Here is a 20,508-nt window from a genome sequence, read left to right as displayed (position 1 = left end):
GGTATGTTAGGTGGTCACTGTTTTTATATCAAGAAAATGGATGTATTGACGCAGCATTGGGAATGCGAGGTTTGTACACAAAGATTCAACAGATCGGAGAACCTCGCACGACATAAACAGAATGAATGCAAAGGTATCAAGACCAACATTATTTGCAGAGGTGAAAAGATCGAACGGATGCAGAGTAGCTCGGAGAAGGTATTCTACCCCGATAAAGGTTTCAGTTACGCGGCATGCCAATGGATTGAGGCCATGTCAGAGCAAACAGGTAGGCATATACACCACGCACTCTGTGGGCATGGGGGAGAGCGTGTGATACGTGAGGGTAGTAAGGCTGTATACAAGATCGATGGGTATGAGCCCCATACAAAGACAGTGTACGAAATCACGGTTGCAAATGGCATGGGCATCCATGTCAACAAAAGCGAACAAACGTAGATAAAAATAATTTCAATCGTACCAAATTTAAAGAAGACCACATTCGAAATTTAGGCTACAATCTTGTCACTGCATGGGAGTGTGAAAATCCGCTTAAAGTTAAGAGGGTATTCAAGAAAAAATTTCGACCATATCCCTATTTTATAACATTTGATTTCGAGGCCCTGCTGGCATCATTGAATCAGCAGCCTGATTTAACATATATCTCCGAGCATATACCTGTAAGTGTAGCCATCCAGTCTGCAGGAACATCCAACATTCATCATGAATGAAGACCCAAAGGTGCTTGTGCAAAAATTTGTTGAGCAACTGGAGCAGAGACAAATGAGGATTGTCCAAGAAGTCGAACTGATATATCCCAAGCCAGATGATTTCAATATGCTCCCGGAACAAACTCAAAATGCTTGGCATGAATGGATAAATCAAGTGACGGTGATAGGCTTTAACAGTGGCAAGTACGATATCAACATGTTAAAGCAGTATTTTGTCGAACGAATTGTGCGGATGATGATAATATCAAAGTAGCGAAAAAGGATAATGATTACATGTTTCTAACTACCTCGAGGTTCAAATTCATCGATATAAAAAATTTCTTCGCACTAGGCTTGAGTTATGAAAAATGGTGCAAATCATTGGATTGTGATCTCGAGAAGCTTGTGTTTCCGTACGAGTGGTTGTCCTGCTACGAAAAATTGAACCATGTGGGCCCAGTCGATCATAAGGCTTTTTATAGCACACTCAGTGGTAAAAACACCCTCTCACCCGAAGATTACCAGACGTTCAGAAATGAGTTTTTTAATGGAGAATGCGTCACGATGCTAGATTGGTTAGGTGAATACAATATGGCAGACGTAATACCATTTATCGAGGCCGTCGACAAGACCCGCAACACGTAATACGAGGATGAGATTGACATTTTGAAAGATGCTGTTAGCATTCCGGGTGTGTCAATGCGGTATGTACTGAAAAAATCCTTGTGGTTGAACCCGGATATAAAGCTTTATGCTCCGGGTGATCCGTGTAAGCATAAATGCGAGGCTTGTTGTATCAAAGCCTTATGCAAAGCATGCAAGGATGTTCAAAACGCTTGTACAATATGTACAAAGAACTCCTCCAAACAGGCATGGTAGGTGGTCCAGCTATCGTATTTTGCAGGTACCATGAGAGTAATGTGACGGGTATTCGCTCACATATTTATAACGAACCAAAAAAATGTAAGACTATACTCGGGTATGACGCAAATATGCTCTACCCTAGCACCCTGCTGCAGGACTTCCCTTGTTGTAAGGAGAAGCTGATCAGAATGGCAGACCCTGCTGAAAAAATAGATGATCTGGTGCGAGACATTCTTGATGGATTGCTCTTCGGGTTTCCTCAAGTTGATACTGAAGTCCCTACTGAGTTGTACAACAAATTTAGCGAAATGTCACCGTTATTTGTGGTTAGAGAGATCGCTGACAATCAAATTCCGCAGCATATGCAAGATTATTTGACCAAGACAGGGCGAAAACGTATACCAGGCACTAGGAAGCTGTTGGGAGTGATGAGAGCTTATAAGATCCTGCTTTGTACGGACCTGCTTAAATGGTATCTTAATCAGGGTTTAAAAAATACGGTTTGCTACCAACTACTCAAATTCAAACGCGGTAAACCATTCGCTTGGTTCCCGGAAGAAATCGCGAATGCGCGGCGTCAAGCTGATAAAGACCCCGACAAGTGCATCGCTGGCGATACAGCAAAATTGCAGCTTCTACGGAAAGATGATCGAGGACCTGGCGGGGCATAACAATACCACATTTACAAAGGATGAAAAGGTAGTAGATGCCGCTATGAGGAGCCCATACTTGGACGATCTTGAAGAAATTGGAGACGCGTACGAAGTAAGGCGGCTTAAACAAGGCTTTTCCATAAATAGGGCGTATCAATGTGGAATTCTAGTGTATCAATTGGCTAAATTGCGTATGCTCGAATTTTACTACAATTTTCTCGACAAGTACGTAGATCGTCGAGATTTCGAGTACATTTACATGGATACGGACTCTGCATATTTTGCGATTTCTAGAGATAAACTACGTGATGTTGTTCGTCCTGAATTACTCGAGCAGTACGATGAGGATGTGGCTCATTGGCTCGTTACCAACAAGCACTCGAGTCGCACCGGAGGTTTGTTCAAAGAAGAATTCATCGGATCCAGGATGATAGCGCTGACGTGTAAATGTTACTTTGTCGAAGGTCAAGATGGCACGGAATTCTCGTGTAAAGGCATGTCAAAAAGACAGAACGAGATAACATGGTCTAGATATATGCGAGCACTTAATGGAGAGTTGGATAATGCAAAAAATCGGGGGTTCCGGGTACATAATCAAGGGATGGTCACATATCAGCAAAATAAGCTAGGTCTATCAGCGTTCTATAATAAGAAAGTTGTACATGAGGATGGTGTTCATACAAAGCCATTAGAATTATAAGTGATGACTCTTGTCCAAAGTTTGTATATATTAATAGTATATACAACAAAAAATGGAGGAGACCAAGTGCTGTTCAAACTGTAAAAAAACTTTATCTTTTGATAATTTCAAGATCAACAAGCGTAACAGGCAACGGACAAAACAATGTATCAAATGCTTGGATAGTCATAATGCGTCACGGGAACGTACCAAATGTCCGCATAAAAAACTGCATGGTCATTGTAAGGATTGTGATTTTCCTGGGTATCAGTATCACCGCATTCTAGCCAGGATTCGCGCTGCTCTAAACAATGACACGGAGATAGCCTCCCAGCAGTACCTTGGATGCAATATCTGCACTTTCATTGGCCATATCCAAGATCAATTCAGAGATGGGATGAGCTGGAGCAACCGGGGACAGTGGGAACTAGATCACCAGGTACCACTCAAGTATCGAGATAATGGTGAATATCCAAGCGTAGAAGTTCAACTCGCACGACTCCATTACACCAACATGCAACCAATGTGGATCGTGGAGAATCAAAAGAAAGGTTGTAGATATATCTCCTCTTCAGTATGAGTCGGTAAAAACAAGAACAAACTCATTTGCCTCATCCATTCAGAAATGATAAACATTTCTCAATAATCAAGAGGTTTTCTGTATGATGCGTAAACAACCTAACCAGTGATGCGTGAATTTTCACACAGGTAATACTCAAGGTGATACTGAATAGTTATATACGAAGCTTGATATATAGTAAAATTGTGGTAGCAGGCTTAGACCTGGCTGAAGGGTACGGATGGGCGGGAGAGACCATGCCTTACCTGGAGGCGGCCGTCTCGCCCCGGTTTCTACCACACACTGTGCCAGTCGGGAAAAATTGTGCCAAAATGCTGGTTAAATGTCAGTGCTAGGAACGGCCTCTGAAAGTGCTCACTTAAAAAGATGGGTTTCGGTAATGCGTAGTACAAGCACGACATTCTGTATAGAGTATAAAGAGCAAGTACGCTAAGCCTGCAAAGCAGGACAGCACTGAAAAAACACCTCGGATATGGAAAACCAAATGCTCTGAGTGGTATACTTGCAGAATCAAAAACCCTCTGGGTTCAAACAACAACAACAAAGCACCCAGAGGGTTCCCTTACGAGGGTTGTGGTTTGAAAAATAAACATGCTATGCGAGATATCCCTATGTCTCGCTGTACTCCTGCCGTACGTATTGATCGTGTTCTGCTTTTGTAGGTATAGAAAGCTATTAATAAAGATGTCAAATCTCGTTGATATTTTTGATATCGATACACCAGCAGAGGCTGTTGATGAACCTATAGATAAACGCCAGGCTTTAAAGGATGCCCGAAAATCCAAGCCTCGTTTACTATTGAAAAAATATACGGAGGTGTTCCTGGACAAATCTTCACCTGAGGTCATTGACAAAATTTATAATGATTTTACTGAATGCGAGTTGGTGGAAAAAGGGCAGAAGACTGCCTTGGCCCTTTCAACCCATATGATAAGCTTGTACACTAAAGCAATAGGAAATATTGTACCCCTCGATATCTCCGTCATGGTTTAGAAAATGATCCTATTATCTGCGAATCCATGGCTGATCTTGGAATCCTCGTCTATACAGCATTCGGGAAATTTCTTGCGCCTTTGTTGGTAGCGGCACATACCATTAATCATACCCAGCTCTCAACGTCCAAGAGTGGTGAAGAGCAGGTTGATGAAGATAAAGAAAAGAATGGGAAACAGCCTATCGAAGATACACACGGGTAATCGTGAGTTGGTTGAACGGGTAAACTTGTTACTCACAGGCGGAAGAACAGCCTGCAGGTATACAGATATTGCAGCCGTTTACGGGGACTGTGCACATGGTATAGAAATCCTGACACCTGCAGGAGATCGCTTCCCACCACAAGCATATGATTTAGTGGCAACCAAACATATGAATAGGGTTATGGTCGATGGTAGAAACGGTTTAAAGGCCACCAAGAGGAGGCCTTGTATGTTATGAAGATTAAGCTAGAGGGAAGTGATTTTTATAACTCGTTGGAGTTATAAAGAACTGAGCATTGAACAGCCACAAGAAGAGAGAGTTATTACAAAGCCAGTAAAGCATCCGGGGAGAGTAGCACAGGGTCACAAGTTGGCGGCACTGATGAAGAAGAGGAAGGAAGATCTGAATCAACAAAAGGGTGCTGTACAACCTCCAGTCAAAACCTCTTCTGGAGGCACTTCTATACAATCAAGCAGTGGTGTATACATTGGTGGAAGCCTACTTGCAATCGCCTGTATTGGAGGTGTCATATATTTTATCCGTAAGAGACCTGCGGGTACCCAGCAGCCTCCACCAACGGTTCAGCAAAAACCTACCACGAACCACAATATTGATATTTTTAAGATGCGATGAGTCTTATAATAAAGCATGTCTACAAACGTAAGCCCACAGCAAAAGTAAATCATCGATATGATCTATGAGACAGTTGTGGACCTCGGGTTCACATTTGCATATGCCATGGTTGGTAAGAAGTTCCTTGGGATCTCGAATCCTTCCACCAAATTGGATACCAGCGATGTTATGAAAATGGTAGCATATTTTACAGCAGGTCAAGGAAGTCGTGAAATGGCTGTAAGCAAGGGCTGCATCCCAGCGAGTATAGTCCCAAAACCCAAGTAAGCACCTTCCAGGTTTCGTTGTCTGCCCATGGCATACCACAAACATGAATGTTGTTAAAGAACCCCATACACCGATATTCACAGGCTACACAGGATGCGGAAAAACGCAGCATGTTCTCGATCTTTTGGAAAATGAATACAAGGGTCACTTTCATAATATTATAATCGTTTGCCCCACGATACGTTTCAATAGAACTTACCTCGATCCAGCCTCACTGTGGAAAGACCCCTACGTATTTCTAATAGAACCCGGTGACCAACTCTAAGCATGTGTGTTTGTATATTAGACTCGAGCATCCCAGAGCCTGGAGTATATTGGATTAAATAAATGTCATACATAAGAACATTAAAAAATCAGCTGAAAGCCTGTCATGAAGAGCTCGAACGCATACCCTATCTGGAAAGTCAACTGGAGGCCCTCCAGAAGGAGTTAAATGAGGTCATGGAGAGGGTAAGGTATCAGAGGAAATATTTTTTCATAACCGTCCTACTCATTGGGACCCTTGTTGGAGTAATGTAAATAATAAAATGTCACTTACCTTATTTAACACATTACCTACCATTGAGATATTGGTAAACAATCAGGGACAACCAATGTTTAAACGTGCTGATTTGGGAAGATTTCTGGGTATTGTTGATATAAAGGAGACATACAGAGATGTAAAAACCACGACTCGTCATGAGATAACAGATGGTGCGTTAGACGCACTGTCCAAGGAAGTAACCAGAGACGAGGCTTTCGTGACATTGGATGGTGCATTAGAGATTGTACATAGATCTCGAAAACCAAGGGCTATTGAGGTCATGAAAAGGATAACTAAAAGAGGTGTGGAAAAATTACAAAATGAAATCGAAGAACATCGTCAAGCCCTGGCAATACTCAACGATGACCTTCAAGAGCGAGAGAAACAGCTAGATCTACGAACCTTGGAAAATGCGGAGCTTCGTGATCGGTATGTTCCTAGTTATCCCTATGATAATGTACTCTGTGTTATTGACAAGAACTATCCTAATGAATGTGGAAAAAAGGGCCAACACCTTCACAACACTATTCGTTGTCAACGTCGATCTCTAAACGATCAGCTCCGTACCCTGTATCCAGATATGGTAGAAAGGAATCCAATATGTGACAATCCCAACGCCGTACATACATGGAACAGGTTCAAGGATGATTATCTTGGTATAGCTAATTCATGGCGAAATCATTTTAGTTTACCTGATGACGCCACACGCGAGTTATTCGAGGGGATGTATGATATCAGCATGACATAATATGTTTTTGTAGCTCTTATGAACCACAAAAATCGAGAAATTTACCATTTTTTTACATGCTCCGGAGGTATTTCAACATCCTCTGGAACCAACATTAAATCTTCCGCCACAAAACTTCGATCAGGTCCATCTGCCAAATAGTATAACAACCTCGTACCAGTTACGATATGGTCGAGTCTGTACGTCTTTTTGCTCCACCAAGTATCGGTCGTGCATCTCCGAGCATTGTTGTGTCCCTCGCCGGGTTGAAGCAAGTACAAATAGAGCCTGTCATCCGGTAGAGGCTTTTCCTTCCAGTGCTGCTCATTTTTCGCAAGCGGAACTTTCTTGAGCTTAATCGCCTTACTCGGCTTAATAGATATCATCGCGGTCTTGGTGTTGTTCATGCTTTTCACAATATTGTACAAGTGCTTGACCCAGGTGGTACTTGTTTCGTCACTGACCAGCTCCTGGGCATCTTGAGGCTTGAAGAGTATCTCGGTGAGCACGTTATTATACGATTTGACAAAGGCGGTGAAAGTATGATGGTACTTGGTAGTTGCCCTTTTGATTTCCACTCATTTACCTTTCAGCAATTTCGTTAAATCCGATTTGAATTCACTACCGTTATCGCACTGGAAAGTCTTTGGATAGCAGAGAGATCCCGCTTTGTATATGTCCTTGCGCATCTCCGCGATCTCATGAGCCTTTTTGGTTCTGAGGGGCCTCGCCACCTTGAATCACAAGGTCACATCGATGCCTGTTAGTATATATTTGTCATGTTTCCATAGACCTTATCATGGGGCATGTACAAGAGATCAAACTGGTGGATCTCATTGGGTCTCGTAACAGTGAAATGCGGGTAGTTGATCTTTTTCGGACCCTTGATATGTCTGAGCCATAACAGCTAGCGACTTAGCCAATGTATGACTTTCTTTTTGGAAAGACCAGAGCTCTCAACTAGCAATTTGATAGCTTTTTTTCCAGTCCATAGATGTTCTGGTTGGTAATACATGTTGCTTAATTTTTTCACTTCTTCTGGATTAACAACATGCTTTGCTTTTGACATATTTATTACATATCGAAAATGTTATTACATATATTTGTACGCCACAAACACCAAAAGGGCTAAGGAGCCAATAATGAACGTCAACTCACCGTCTTGTTGCTGCTTCGATGGGACATAAAAATTGGATAATTTTGGAGCTTTCTCAATTGTAGCGATGAAATACTTCCTCATTCCTTCATGCAATTCCTTGAGACTTTGACCCGCTTGTCTTTGTTCCTCCCGCCGTCGGTTATACCAGTCTTTTTTTGCTTGTCTATCGCGCACCCACTGAGCTTGGGCCGCTTGCAATTTTTCTACAGCCTCGTTATGACGTTTTCTTTCCTCTTCACAATGACCTGAGAGCTTACTGAACAAAAAATTTGACCCACTGAAGGCCATTAATTATTGCTCCACCTGCGAGTACTGCTATGCTTGTCATTTATTTTGTAGACCCAAGGCCTACAAAAAACAAATTTTGATGCTTTTAATATTCGACACTGTGAAACCTACCATCCAAAATATTCAATTGCGCGTCCATTACAAGGAATACGTAACACTGTATATCACCCGTGCCGTCGGCCTTCTTGGTCATGTGAAGAGTAATGCCATCGCTAAGCCTTTGCAGAGGTCGTCCAGACCCGTGGATGGTATCGTCGGGACTTGCTCTAAAGTCGATAAACAAAGCATACTGTTCTGTAAAAAACTGGCTTATGGTCACTATGGAATCATGCTGACCCATGAGTAGAGCGACTTGCTCGAGATGATCCCTGGGTAACATGTTATGGCTATACAATTCATTGGGGCTACCTTCAATGGTGACAGAGATCTTCTCAATCCTAGGGTTGTAGAATTTTTAGTTATTCCCAGCATATGCCTTGACAACGGTAGGATCCTGGAATAGGAGTAGAACACCCTTCAATGATTTAGCGGATGTATCCAGTTGGAGATTGTACGATGTGTCAGCCTTGCTCCTTAATATACGCTCATATGGTAGAGCAAGACGGCTGTAGCGCGACATTATAGCACTTGCCAATTCTTCATTGACCACCTTGTCAAATTCTAGGCAGATATTGCTAATCTTATAGGCAGCATTGGCTGCCTTGGCCGCAGTGCTTCCAGATGCCGGGGTACCAGCATCTTTGATGACATGATCGCATCTCGCAAAATGCAAGACAAAAGTTAATCGATCGTGGAGCACGGCTTGGTAAAAAGGGAGATCTCGTGTCAATTCAAACATCCGACCCAGGGGAAAACAGAACATGTTACCGTAGGCCTCTGCGATCGCCTTTTCCTCGTTATTACCCACATGGTCGCTGGCTTTGCCTTGGAGGGCCCTCACGGTGCCGTCGTTGGGGTTGATGCCCTGAAGGATCAGGTTGTTATTCCGCTCAAACTTGGGTAGCCATAGGTCCTTGTATGTTGCAAAGATATTATAGTCGTTGATGTTCTGTATTTCGTTGCCATTCAGGCTGATTCTAAGATTTTACACCAGGGCCTTCCCGATATTTGATACAATAGTACGCTTGGTATTGGTTCCCGTTAATTCAAGATGAAAGAGGAGCTTGAGAGAGCCGGGAAAAATCACATCATTTTCCCCCAAATTCGGAACATCAACGTAGAGATCTTCATTCTGATTAATTGTTGATGGTACGTGAGAGACTTTCACCCTTTGTTTTTTCCCCTTCATTCCATACATGATTTTCAGTTCCTTATGAGGATCTAATTTACCAAAAACACTCATTTATTTATATCCATGCATCGATTGAAATAAACTATGCATAATCCGGGATATGATGATTTTACGAATGAGAGGGATATTCAAGACGAACCCGAGGAGTTCAGCAGCAAGAGTGAGATCCTTCGACAAGAGCCTGATGTCAGCCTAACACCAGGGAGGTGCGCGTAGGCGATTGGATGTTGGGATTGGGGAACAGAATTTAGAGGAAACCGTCGACGATCTTTATGCTAAACTTATCGAGCATTTAGGATTAGGCTGTCAACCGATAAAAATTATCATTATTTTGGGGTAGATGAAGGTAAAAAGCTTGTTTTTAGGGCGGTTACGCTGGGGAGTAAAGAATTTAAAGAGATAGCGCTTACGACTGCGAGCAGTGAGTTAAGAGCTATTACAGCTATAGAGACGGCCTTAGGACCTACGCGTCTGAAGGCCTTAGGTTTTGCCGACTATGTTACACCGAATAAAGGCGGCAAAATGAGAGCTCAAAAACTCCTGAATGATATTGATAAGGTCGATAACAACCCTGGTGACATCCAGATGCTGCGGCTACTAGAGAATGTTCTAGATGATGCGAAGAGCCTCACGGATGATACTTCCTTTGGCGGGGATGTATTCAATGAACAAAATGAATACATCCCCGTATTCATTCATGTATTCAATGAAAAAATTTAAAAAGTAATCAGTACCATCGTATCATTCTTTTTTAGGGTAGCCGCTAAAGTCGTGGAATTTGCGGCAAAGTACCTCTATTTAGCGATTGCGGGAGCTGTGGGGGTTGTGGTGGCGTACGTCGGGGCTAAGAGGGGAAAAAGGTCGTAAATTCACGTCTAATTTGTTGATCAACAGATTAGACTTACTTCCACCAAATATATGCAAGGATCAGTCCTACTCCCACCATGATAACGATACCCTTGGTATCATCGTGTATCTCTGCTTCCGAGGAGGCTGCTGAGGGATGTGGCACCTGGGAAATATGACGTGGATGCTTCCTTGGTATGGGCTTGGCAACAGCATGCGGAGCGTTAATATTTGGATTGATACCAATCTTGAAATGGTCCTGACTAATAAGAATTTTGTTGTTAAATCCAGCCACATTTCCAATCCTCAGTGACATGGCTTATGATCATGTAAACGCCATGGGCAACACTATAGTCGACCTTGCTTTGTGCATATCTGAGTACATTCTTAAACTCTGCAATTTCTCTACCTGTACTCGTAGGTCTAATCACCAATTGTTCGAATGTCGTCAAGTAGAGTCTTTGAGCATCAATAGATGAGCTATCATTTCCAATAATTCCTGATCGCGCATTAGCTTGGGACTCCAAAATCAAATACGCGTAGCATCGTACAATTTGCAACACTCTGATTTCTCCATTACCCACCTACTCCATGAATTTTCATTAAAATATGAAGAGCCACTGCCAGGAAAATCTTTACGTTTGGCTTGCCACGAACTGAAAATACCCTCATTTTTCCATTCTTGCTCATTTGAAGATACACCAAATTCACGGGCCAGTTGCCTGAATTTTTCCATATTGAACAGATTGTTCGTGGAATTAAATCGGGCTCTTTCCGGTAAAGAGATCTCAGATCCTCTAAAATTTTTCGAATTTGAAAATACACATGGAATTTGTACACAGAGCGAACCATGGGTAACGAGTAGTTTAGATGTTGTATACTAATACCACATGCAGAGGTCGAGCAGTAAACGGCAAAATTCAATTGCGTAGACCAGAGGCCGAAAGTGTGTGTTTTCCATTCATCAACCGGAGGGTTAGCATTGAAAACATAGTCCACAAAGATATCGGGAAACCTTACTTTAAATGATGAGCCCTTTGCGTCTATTACTATATCTTGTACCGTGAGATCTTCACCTCTTAGCTGCTCCAGGTATTTCCCATGGCTAGGGGTATATTTTGCTTTTGAACTATATGAATATATGTTCATTGTTTCTTAAAGAAAGATGCGACAGTTATATATAACCGACATTTCGAACCCCCCTAGGGCAGGATACGAGGATAGCCCTGAAATCCATCAGTATTCGACCTACTTGGTTGAATCTCTACAGCAACAACGATTTTACTATTCGTAAGGTAGGGCCTGATCAGACGGTTACTAGAATTCCCGTCATGAATGGCTTTTTGTGCTTAAAAATGGACTATGCATGCTACGTGTCAATGAAGGGTACACGGTGGTGATTCATCGACAACTGCAGGAGCTCTTGGATCTACCCTACGATCCTAGTAAAAAATATTATATGAAGGGTGATTACGATTCATTCTACAAAACTGATGTATACCAGCGACTGAGGCTTGTTTGCCCTCAATTAGACAAGGATAATTGTCTATTGGAGGGTAAAAAGTCGAAAATTCTTGCGGTACTACCAACAAAAGAAAACACATGGGGAGATATACTGACATGGAACTTTGAAACCCATGTTTACTTACCCCTGAAGGGTAGCACGGATCGCATAGAGCTACTTTTGACGGATGAATATCACCACGATAAGAACGTATCATTCGTTGGAATTACTATACACCTACTGATAGAATAAATATGACAGATATTATGAAATTATACCCGAGCTTACCACTGAAATATATCTACGAAATGAAGTTGAACAGCGCGAAAAACTAGCTAAAAAATTTGGAATGCATGGTACCTGGATCCATTATATAGACCACGGATTACTTGCCATTAGCGTTGTCACGAGCGGTGTCGGTATCGCTAGTATGCTCAGCGGCATCGGAGTACCTCTGGCCGTCCCGATGGGAGGGATCAGCATTGCCGTGGGATTAGGACAGACTGCTTTAAAACAAGGTGGGAAGAAGCTGAATTACAAACGCAAAAAGCATGATAGTATAAGATTATTAGTGGAAACAAAGCTGAATAGTATTGTGGACCTTATATCAAGGGCTATTGAGAATGGAGTGATAAGTGACTATGAATTTAGCCTGATAATGCAAGAGAAGCAAAAATATCTCCTATTGAAAGAGCAAATACGTCAGCGTACCAAAAAGATCGTTCAGACGATTAATGAACAAGAGCGACAGCAATTAGTTGCGCAATGTCGTGAAGAGGGTAAAAATGACCTTCTTAAAAAAATACAATCTATGAATTATGCCAACGCTACCTAGAGGCACCACCTGAATATTCATAATGTATTGTTAACAATACATTATACAACACCAAGTACCTTACCGGTATCTTTATCAATCATAAAATCACCTTCATAGATGATATTTTTTTTCTGTTTTGTCTTGAGGCCTCTGATAGCTGTGATTTCTAAGCATGATTTACAATGAGGCCCAATGGTTTGTGTTGCAATATATCTATACTTAACCTTATTAATCGCGGCTATAATTTCAGCCTTCTTGAGGGTTGAGTAACCTGGCTTCTTTTTTAAGTTCATTCATGTTTATTAGACCACAACGAATGGTTCTTCTTCATCTGAATCAATAAGGTGACAAGTTTTTAAATGTACTTGCATGGGCTTGTATTTGCACTCTTCTAATAGGACCTGCAGGTAATTTTTAGATCCCTGTTGATAAATGCTGGATAGCTTGATGATAGCCGTACATTCACACAGCTGCTTTTCAGGTACTGGTTTGTTATAAAAATCAGTGGTTATTTTACTATCCCATTCTTTGACCTTGGTACTAATATATCTATCATTTTTAATAGGTGAGGTTGGAAATTTACTACCATATATTTTCTCGATCCTAGCCAGAATACACTTGTATTTTTCAAGCCATTCTGGATGATCACCAACATTATATGACATGGTAAGGGAGGATCCATCATCGTATCTGGATGCACTGTTTGAATACAGCCCCTTTGGCGTTATGATCAATAGTGATGATATCTTATTGTTATGTTTATAACCAACGACAAAGCGCTCATCCTTGCCTTTGTTGGCTTTAATTGGATCACTAAGTACGATATTGTCAATTTGAACCTCATTAATATAGAGCACAGTTGGTTCATTGAAAAAATCCCTCGTCTCTACGGAGTAATTATAGAATTTGAACATCTTTATTATAATAACAGCATTTTCCCGCATATAATTAGCCTCCATCCACATTTGCATCTATCATATTTATCAAGATCAATTCCACATTCATCACAATATTCCTTGGTCATATTTATTTGATAGAACTCTGGTAACTGACAATTAGAGATTTCCTTACTCATATTATATTTTGTTGATGTCAGCATATATAGTATATATGCCTTTGCGCATGCGTTGATGATGTCATATATATATTATTATTTGTATTAATATGAATATGTGTTGGTTATTGGCATATTATTATTATGTGTTGGTATCAGCATATGATTTAGTTTTTTACTTGGTTTGGGATTGAGGTGGTGGTGGAAGTGGTGGAAGTGGGGTTTTTGGGGGTAAAAGGTGTGGAAGGAGCGAAAACTGTATATATTCACTCCTTATTTCTACTACTCCACCAAATATAGGAATATAGCATCTTAGAAAACTAATGTTTTCATCTTTCAATGCCAAAATAAACGTTCAAAAATATAAAAAATAAAAAAAATTAAAGAAATTTTAAATTTTTAATTTGAGCAAAAGTTTTAAAGCAAGAACAAGAGTTTCCAACTTTAGTAAGTGTAAACAGAATTGCTCCTGTCTTTTTCTTTCATAAATGAAGAAGTTTCAAAGAAATCTTGTTATTTTAAGGAAACAGTCGGATTAAACTCAGAACTTCTAAGGGTAGATATGGCTGATCAATCATTAGTAGAAATGATGAACAATGATACTGAATATGAGTATAATAAATATAACAAATACATAAGACAACTTGATCATCATAGATATCTTGGAAAAATTGGGCAAAAAGTCGTGAAAATAACTGCTCCAACAGTATTTAAGGTGGCAGTAGCTCTTTTTTACCTGTTTAAACAGCTGCATTATTTACTCAGTGTTTTACGTCTATAAATTTTCTTTACTATTTTGATAAAATGGACCTTAAAGGGATCCTGAAGTACTTTTAAAGTTGCACTTACCTGAAAGATTTTCATAAGAAATTCCCAATCACATATTTACTTTTTGTTAAAAGTTCATGTAACCCATTCATGTAGATATTGTTTTTTAAATATTTGTTTTTCTTGCCGCCTTGATGGCTGCTTCGATCTTCTTGTTTGTTAAAAATTTCACACTAGCTCCAGTCCTTTTTAGTGGCATGGACCCCATTACGTAGTATTTCAGAAGCGCTCACAAATTAATGACTTTTACTAGCTATTTATAATGACTTTCATAGCCGAAAACAATTAATATACTGTCGCAACAAAATTAAAATAATTCAACATACTTTCCACATCGATCTCTGTATGAATGATTTTTTTTTTTAAATAATTCAACATTGATTTACTAGTCTAGGCAATAAAACAAAAAATAATATATTAGCAGCAGGTGTGTGCATGATTTCTTTAATTTCAAATTTAAAAGAATTTATTTCAACAAACAGGTTGTAAAAAATACTGATCTATTACCTGTCGACCTAGGCAGGGTATGATGCTCAAGTGAGCATTGCCAACCTTGTTCTCAACAATCTTTGGGGACGAGGTTGCCTAAGCTACTCAGTAGATGGATATATTTTTTATTAAAAAACTAGTTGTTAGCCCGTGGAAAAATCCATGGGTTCGCCTGTCCTTTTTATACCGCATTGCATGTGTCTTGCTACTTGCGGAGCTAAGCTACCAATTTGCATGATAGACATATACAGGTATTTTAATATAGATATTAAAAAATCTATAGAAAAGAATACTACTTTAATTCATCCCACGATACAGAAAGAGCCAGAATTTACTGACTAACTAAAGTTTGTTTTCATGAAACTTCTTCCAATATGTAGCGCAAACATCAACGTAGTCTATTAAACTAAACTCATCATTTTTCCCTTTTGCAATAGCCCGCTAAAAAAGCAGGGTTACAAAAGCAGGACAGACATCGAAGAGAGAAAGCAAAAAAGAGAGACAGGTATCCTGTCTAACATAAACGCTGCTCTGCACCTCCATGATTAGACCTTTTAAAAGCATACATCATACATTAATGTCCAACGAAACCCACATAATTCACCATTTTTAGCCTTGACAAAAAACTGCTGTGGCTATCTTCGCACACTGTGGCAACTTATAAATTTTTAAACTTAACAAAACACAAAAAATGACTTAGCTACCTCCTAAAAAAAATATCATTTTTACCAGAGAAAAGCAAAGAAAAATAAGAAATAAAATAATAGTTAATTGCGTAAATATTAAAGTTCACATAGAAAAAACGGCATTTTATTATTTATATTTTAGCGTTTTCTGCAATGATTTAATCAAACTACATTGGTGACAAAACTGTTTTTAATGATGCAGTTGAAACGCAAAACTAACTGTAAGAGTTTGTTGTTCGTGCATTGGCGCAGGAGGCAACTGAGCTATGCTCTGGAAAAACAAATACTTTTTTCCGTTGTTATATCTTAGGCTACACGTCCGATCGCATAAGGCCTAGGGCTTTTTATGTGCAATTTTACCAAATAAAATAATTGCCAACGCGGCGGTATATGTTTTGAAAATATGTCAGTAATTACCTCGCAAATCCCAAGTGCCGTCTCAAATTACAAAGGTTGTAACCGCCCTTAATCCTATTCGTGCTGGAGGGAGAGGGGTGATGCAGCCCCCTCTCCCTTCCCTATTCAACTTTTTTCATAACTTTTTATGGGCTTATAGTCGCACCTTAATATTTTATTTGCCCTTCAAAATATATCCTTTTGAAATACATAAATACACAAATGTGTGACATGTTGAATATTCAGTAACTTTCACAACTTGCGTCTCAAATAAAAAGTCCTTTGAAATAAAAATCATGCACATTATGTGAGAACATATGCAGAATTATTTCTATTTTTTTTTAAATAAAATAAACGTTCGTAAAGAACTTTATGCAGAATTATTTAAAAAAAAAAAATTGTTCGTGGAAAGCTTTCGTTTACTTTGCTGCGCAAAGGTATATGTTCCGGCTTATGCAGTAATAATTAAAGCGCTACTGAAATAATACGTAACAGGGTCACGTGCCACTAAAAAAGACTGGAGCTAGAATGAAAATTTTTAACGAAGAAGAAGGTCGAAGATAACCAAGATGGCAGTCGAGCGACAAGAAAAATAAATATTTAAAAAGCTATATCTGCAGTTACATGAAGTTTTAACAAAAAGTAAATATATCATTTAGCATTTCTCATGCAAATCTTTCAGATGAGTTCAACTTGTAAAAGTACCTTGGGATCCCTTTAATTTTAATTTTGACTTTTTCTTTTATCTAAATTGATGAGTCAGTAGAAATTTCCATTTAAGAATGTGTTCAAACTTTTCAAGAGTGTGAGAGTATATTTTTCTAATAATAAGCCTTTGTTTTTATTTTTTAAAAAAGAATCAAGGGTAGCAATCACTGTCAAACACTGCTTAACAAAGGAAATTTAGAAAAAAAATATTTCTGCACATTCTTTTCATAGCTGCATAATTTATCAAAACCAATTACTGTAATAGGTTTTTTTGCGAGATATTATCTTGGCGAGTCAGTGATTCACAAAAAAATGTGTGGATTTATTTTTATGAATTTTAAGCAAAAAGATTGAACATTTTTTATTTGAGTCATAAAACTAAAATATGTTAAAATAAAAAATGCATTTAATGCGAAAAGTTAATTGTAAGTGAATAAGGATTTGTGTATTTGATTGTTTGTATTTTAGCGAGTCATCAACTCCTTGACGGTTTTCCAAATTTTCCCACCAAAAATCGCAAAACTCGCAAAAATTAATCATCACAAAAAAAACAAATAAGGTATTATTATTTCAAACAGAAAATGCTATCAGAAGTTGGAGCTAGCAGGGTGCAATACTATACAGACTGTCATAGATTTCTACATCTTTGTCGTTATTAATGTTTCTTCTTCATAATTACGCAATCTTTTTTGTATAATTTTAGTCCGTAGTACTGAAGCTATATTTGACAGAAATAATTAGTTGTGACGTTTTGAGTTTAAAGAGGATTAGCTGAAACTGAATATTTTTGGTGAATTATTATAGCTATAAAACCATGACATGACAAAATCATGTTGTAGTAAAAAATATAGTTTACACAGTCAGCAAATTACTTTTAGAACTTTTTTTTGGATTTTAAAAAAGTACTGCCACCTTAATTGCTTTTCTACACAACTTGTTTAGTAGGAGTACATACCATTAGTTTAGTAGTTAACAAAATGTATTCACCTCCCCTTGCAATTTATCATATTCTTTATCCTTAACAAGAAACAATTCTTCTAATTCATTTATGCGTTCTGTGCTTTCTTCATCCTTTTGACAAAGTTTTTCAATCTCAATTTTTGTGATTTCGAATAACTGCTCTTGTTTTGTAAGTTTATCCTCCAGATGAGCGACCTGAAGTTATGGTTATCATTAAAAATGGAGAAATTCACAACAAACAGCACTGAAGAAAATATATCTAATAGTAATAAAATACAAACTCCTTACTGTTTCGCTTAATAAAGTAATTTCTTGTTTATACTTTGAAACATTCTTTTCTTTATCATAGTCATTTTCTCCAAGCTACAAAAACATCAAGTTTGTGCTATTATTAATTCCACAACTGTGAGTAGAAAGTGTGGCAGGGAAATTATTTTTTTTATCAAAATCATTTGCTTAAAAGTTATTATTCATGCTAACAAAACAGGATCACTTGAATTTTTTCTTAAAATAAAGACAAAAATTAGACAAATTGTAATAAAATTGCGTTATAAATGCTTTAGGAGCAAAGATGAAAAATGTGAAACCTTTTGAAGTCTTTGCACCTCCTCCTGGTATTCCGAAAGTTCTTTTTGCAAATTTCTAAATTCACTTTCACGCCTACTAATAGTTGTGTAAAGTACTTCTAGTTCTTTCTTATTGCCCTCATGCTCTTTTTCTTTTCTCTCCTGTTCAACAAGGATAATTTCTAAGTCACTAATACATTTATTTTTGTCATTACAATCTTCTTCCAACAGTTTATATTTGTGTTGTAATTCATCAAGAGTGCTATTTAGAATTGTGATTTCTTTTTCGTGATTTTGTTTCTCTTCAGCCAAAACATTCAGTTGCTCTTCTAGTTTTGCAATAAATTCCTTTTCATCTTTTACATTTCGCAATTCTTTGTTCAACATATTAATTTGCTGTTGTTGCGACTTTAATTCAGATTCCAGATCTTCAAGAGTTTTTGTGTATTCCTGTTAGTAAAAAAATTATACATAATCCATTCCTTAAGCATATTTTTGCATATTAATTTGAGCATCATTTTTCATCAGCATAAAAAATGGCAGTTGGAATTACCAATAATCTGAGTCAGATCAACATACTGCATATAATAAAGGCATATCCTTGAACTCTTAGTATCTGCAGTATGTTGAGACATGAATGATAACTCCTTGAAGGGTTTCTTTTTTTATTGATAAGAGGGAAAAAAATGAGGAAAAATCTTTATCTTTCATTTCTTTTAACAGTGTGCTTAAAACATGTCAAACGTTTGAGATTCCTTAGACATTTTTACAATTATATGAAAATTAAAGAGAGTAACCAGAAGGCTTGATTTTTCACTGTTATCCAATTACTTTAAGTCAAGTGAATACAATTAAATAATAACAATAAACTTGACCCATTATCTTTAATGTTTAATAAAATATTTGTTAGTTATTAATTATTTATAAACATTAATCAGGTGTAACATTCCTCCCTCATGTTTTTCAACAAGTAAAAGAAAAAAAAAATTATTTTCTTTTTCTTTAAATGGTAACAGTCATAACGGTATATTTTTGTCAAACATTCCCCTTCATTTTGTAAAATTTTTGTGATAGTTATCTTTTTTACATGTTTTTATCATTTAATAACATGTTATGATCATATACCTTGTTCCAGGAAATTAGCAAGGCACAAAATTAACGTAAACTTTAAAAATTTGTGTTAATTAAATGCTCCTATTAAAGTTTAGCGTAAAGATCTAGGACATTAAAGGGGTTAAAGGGGAACAGAGGTTCGGAAAATTTTATTTGATTTTTCGTTCAACAACATTAGTATTACTGTGGAAAGTTTATCATTTCTTGAACATGAAAGTTTAGCAGGTGACGTTTCGAGAGATCCTTCTCCCATCATCGGGCAAAGTAAAATGATGTTGCGCATGTATTTATATAATTGCAGAGAATCGAAATTTATAAAAAATTAGTCAATCAGAAACGAGCTGATAATTACAGTTAATTACGGTAATTAACATTTTCGGACCTAGATGTAGGTAACTACTTCTTCTGTAGGGCTGGTAACCAAATCTCAGGAAGTTGATACGAGATGCTGCTTATGTGTTTGTTACGTTCTACACTGTTAATGGTTTCTTTAATCCTCCTGGCCGTTGTTCTGGATTCTTTGTCATGATTTTCTTCTCATCCCAATTAAACTGATGACTTCTACTCCAGCTGTGGTCCGCAATTTCCTTTTCTTCACATCTCAGTTTCTCAATGCGCGCATATGTTCTTGTACTCGTTGCTTAAACTTTCTTTTTGTTTCGCCTATATACACTACATCACAATCCTTACACGGGATTTAGTAAACAACATTGCTTTGTTCTTCCAGTTTTATTTTGTCTTTTGGTTTTGCCTCTTCCACTTTCGCAACTACTCGCAACAAAGAAAGAAAGAAATAGTTGCGAAAGTGGAAGAGGCAATTAAAGATCTACCAAAAGAAGAGGCAGACACAGTAAGAGCTAAAGTAAGCCTCATCATCATCATCATCATCATTCTCGGCTTAACGTCCGTTTTCCATGCTAGCATGGGTTGGACGGGGTATATTAATGACCCTCTTCCAATCTGATCTAGACTGTGTTAGATCTAAACTCAA

The 20,508-nt window shown here is 38.2% G+C and overlaps 1 protein-coding gene across 2 annotated transcripts in view; it reads right to left on the bottom strand.

Moving 5' to 3' along the window:
* Nucleotides 1-20,508, bottom strand: part of LOC130654847 (ELKS/Rab6-interacting/CAST family member 1-like) — a 76,881-nt gene that overhangs the window by 24,581 nt on the left and 31,792 nt on the right. For both annotated transcript variants that reach the window (XM_057457490.1, XM_057457489.1), the window contains 3 exons: nucleotides 18,426-18,854; nucleotides 18,127-18,201; nucleotides 17,866-18,033 (listed from right to left, as the gene is read on the bottom strand). In XM_057457490.1, the coding sequence (XP_057313473.1) occupies nucleotides 17,866-18,033; nucleotides 18,127-18,201; nucleotides 18,426-18,854 (672 nt within the window). The remainder of the gene's footprint in view (nucleotides 1-17,865; nucleotides 18,034-18,126; nucleotides 18,202-18,425; nucleotides 18,855-20,508) is intronic.

This window comes from Hydractinia symbiolongicarpus, chromosome 8 (genome assembly GCF_029227915.1).
Source record: "Hydractinia symbiolongicarpus strain clone_291-10 chromosome 8, HSymV2.1, whole genome shotgun sequence".
NCBI lineage: Eukaryota > Metazoa > Cnidaria > Hydrozoa > Anthoathecata > Hydractiniidae > Hydractinia > Hydractinia symbiolongicarpus.
This window is presented reverse-complemented; position numbering and strand designations above follow the sequence as displayed.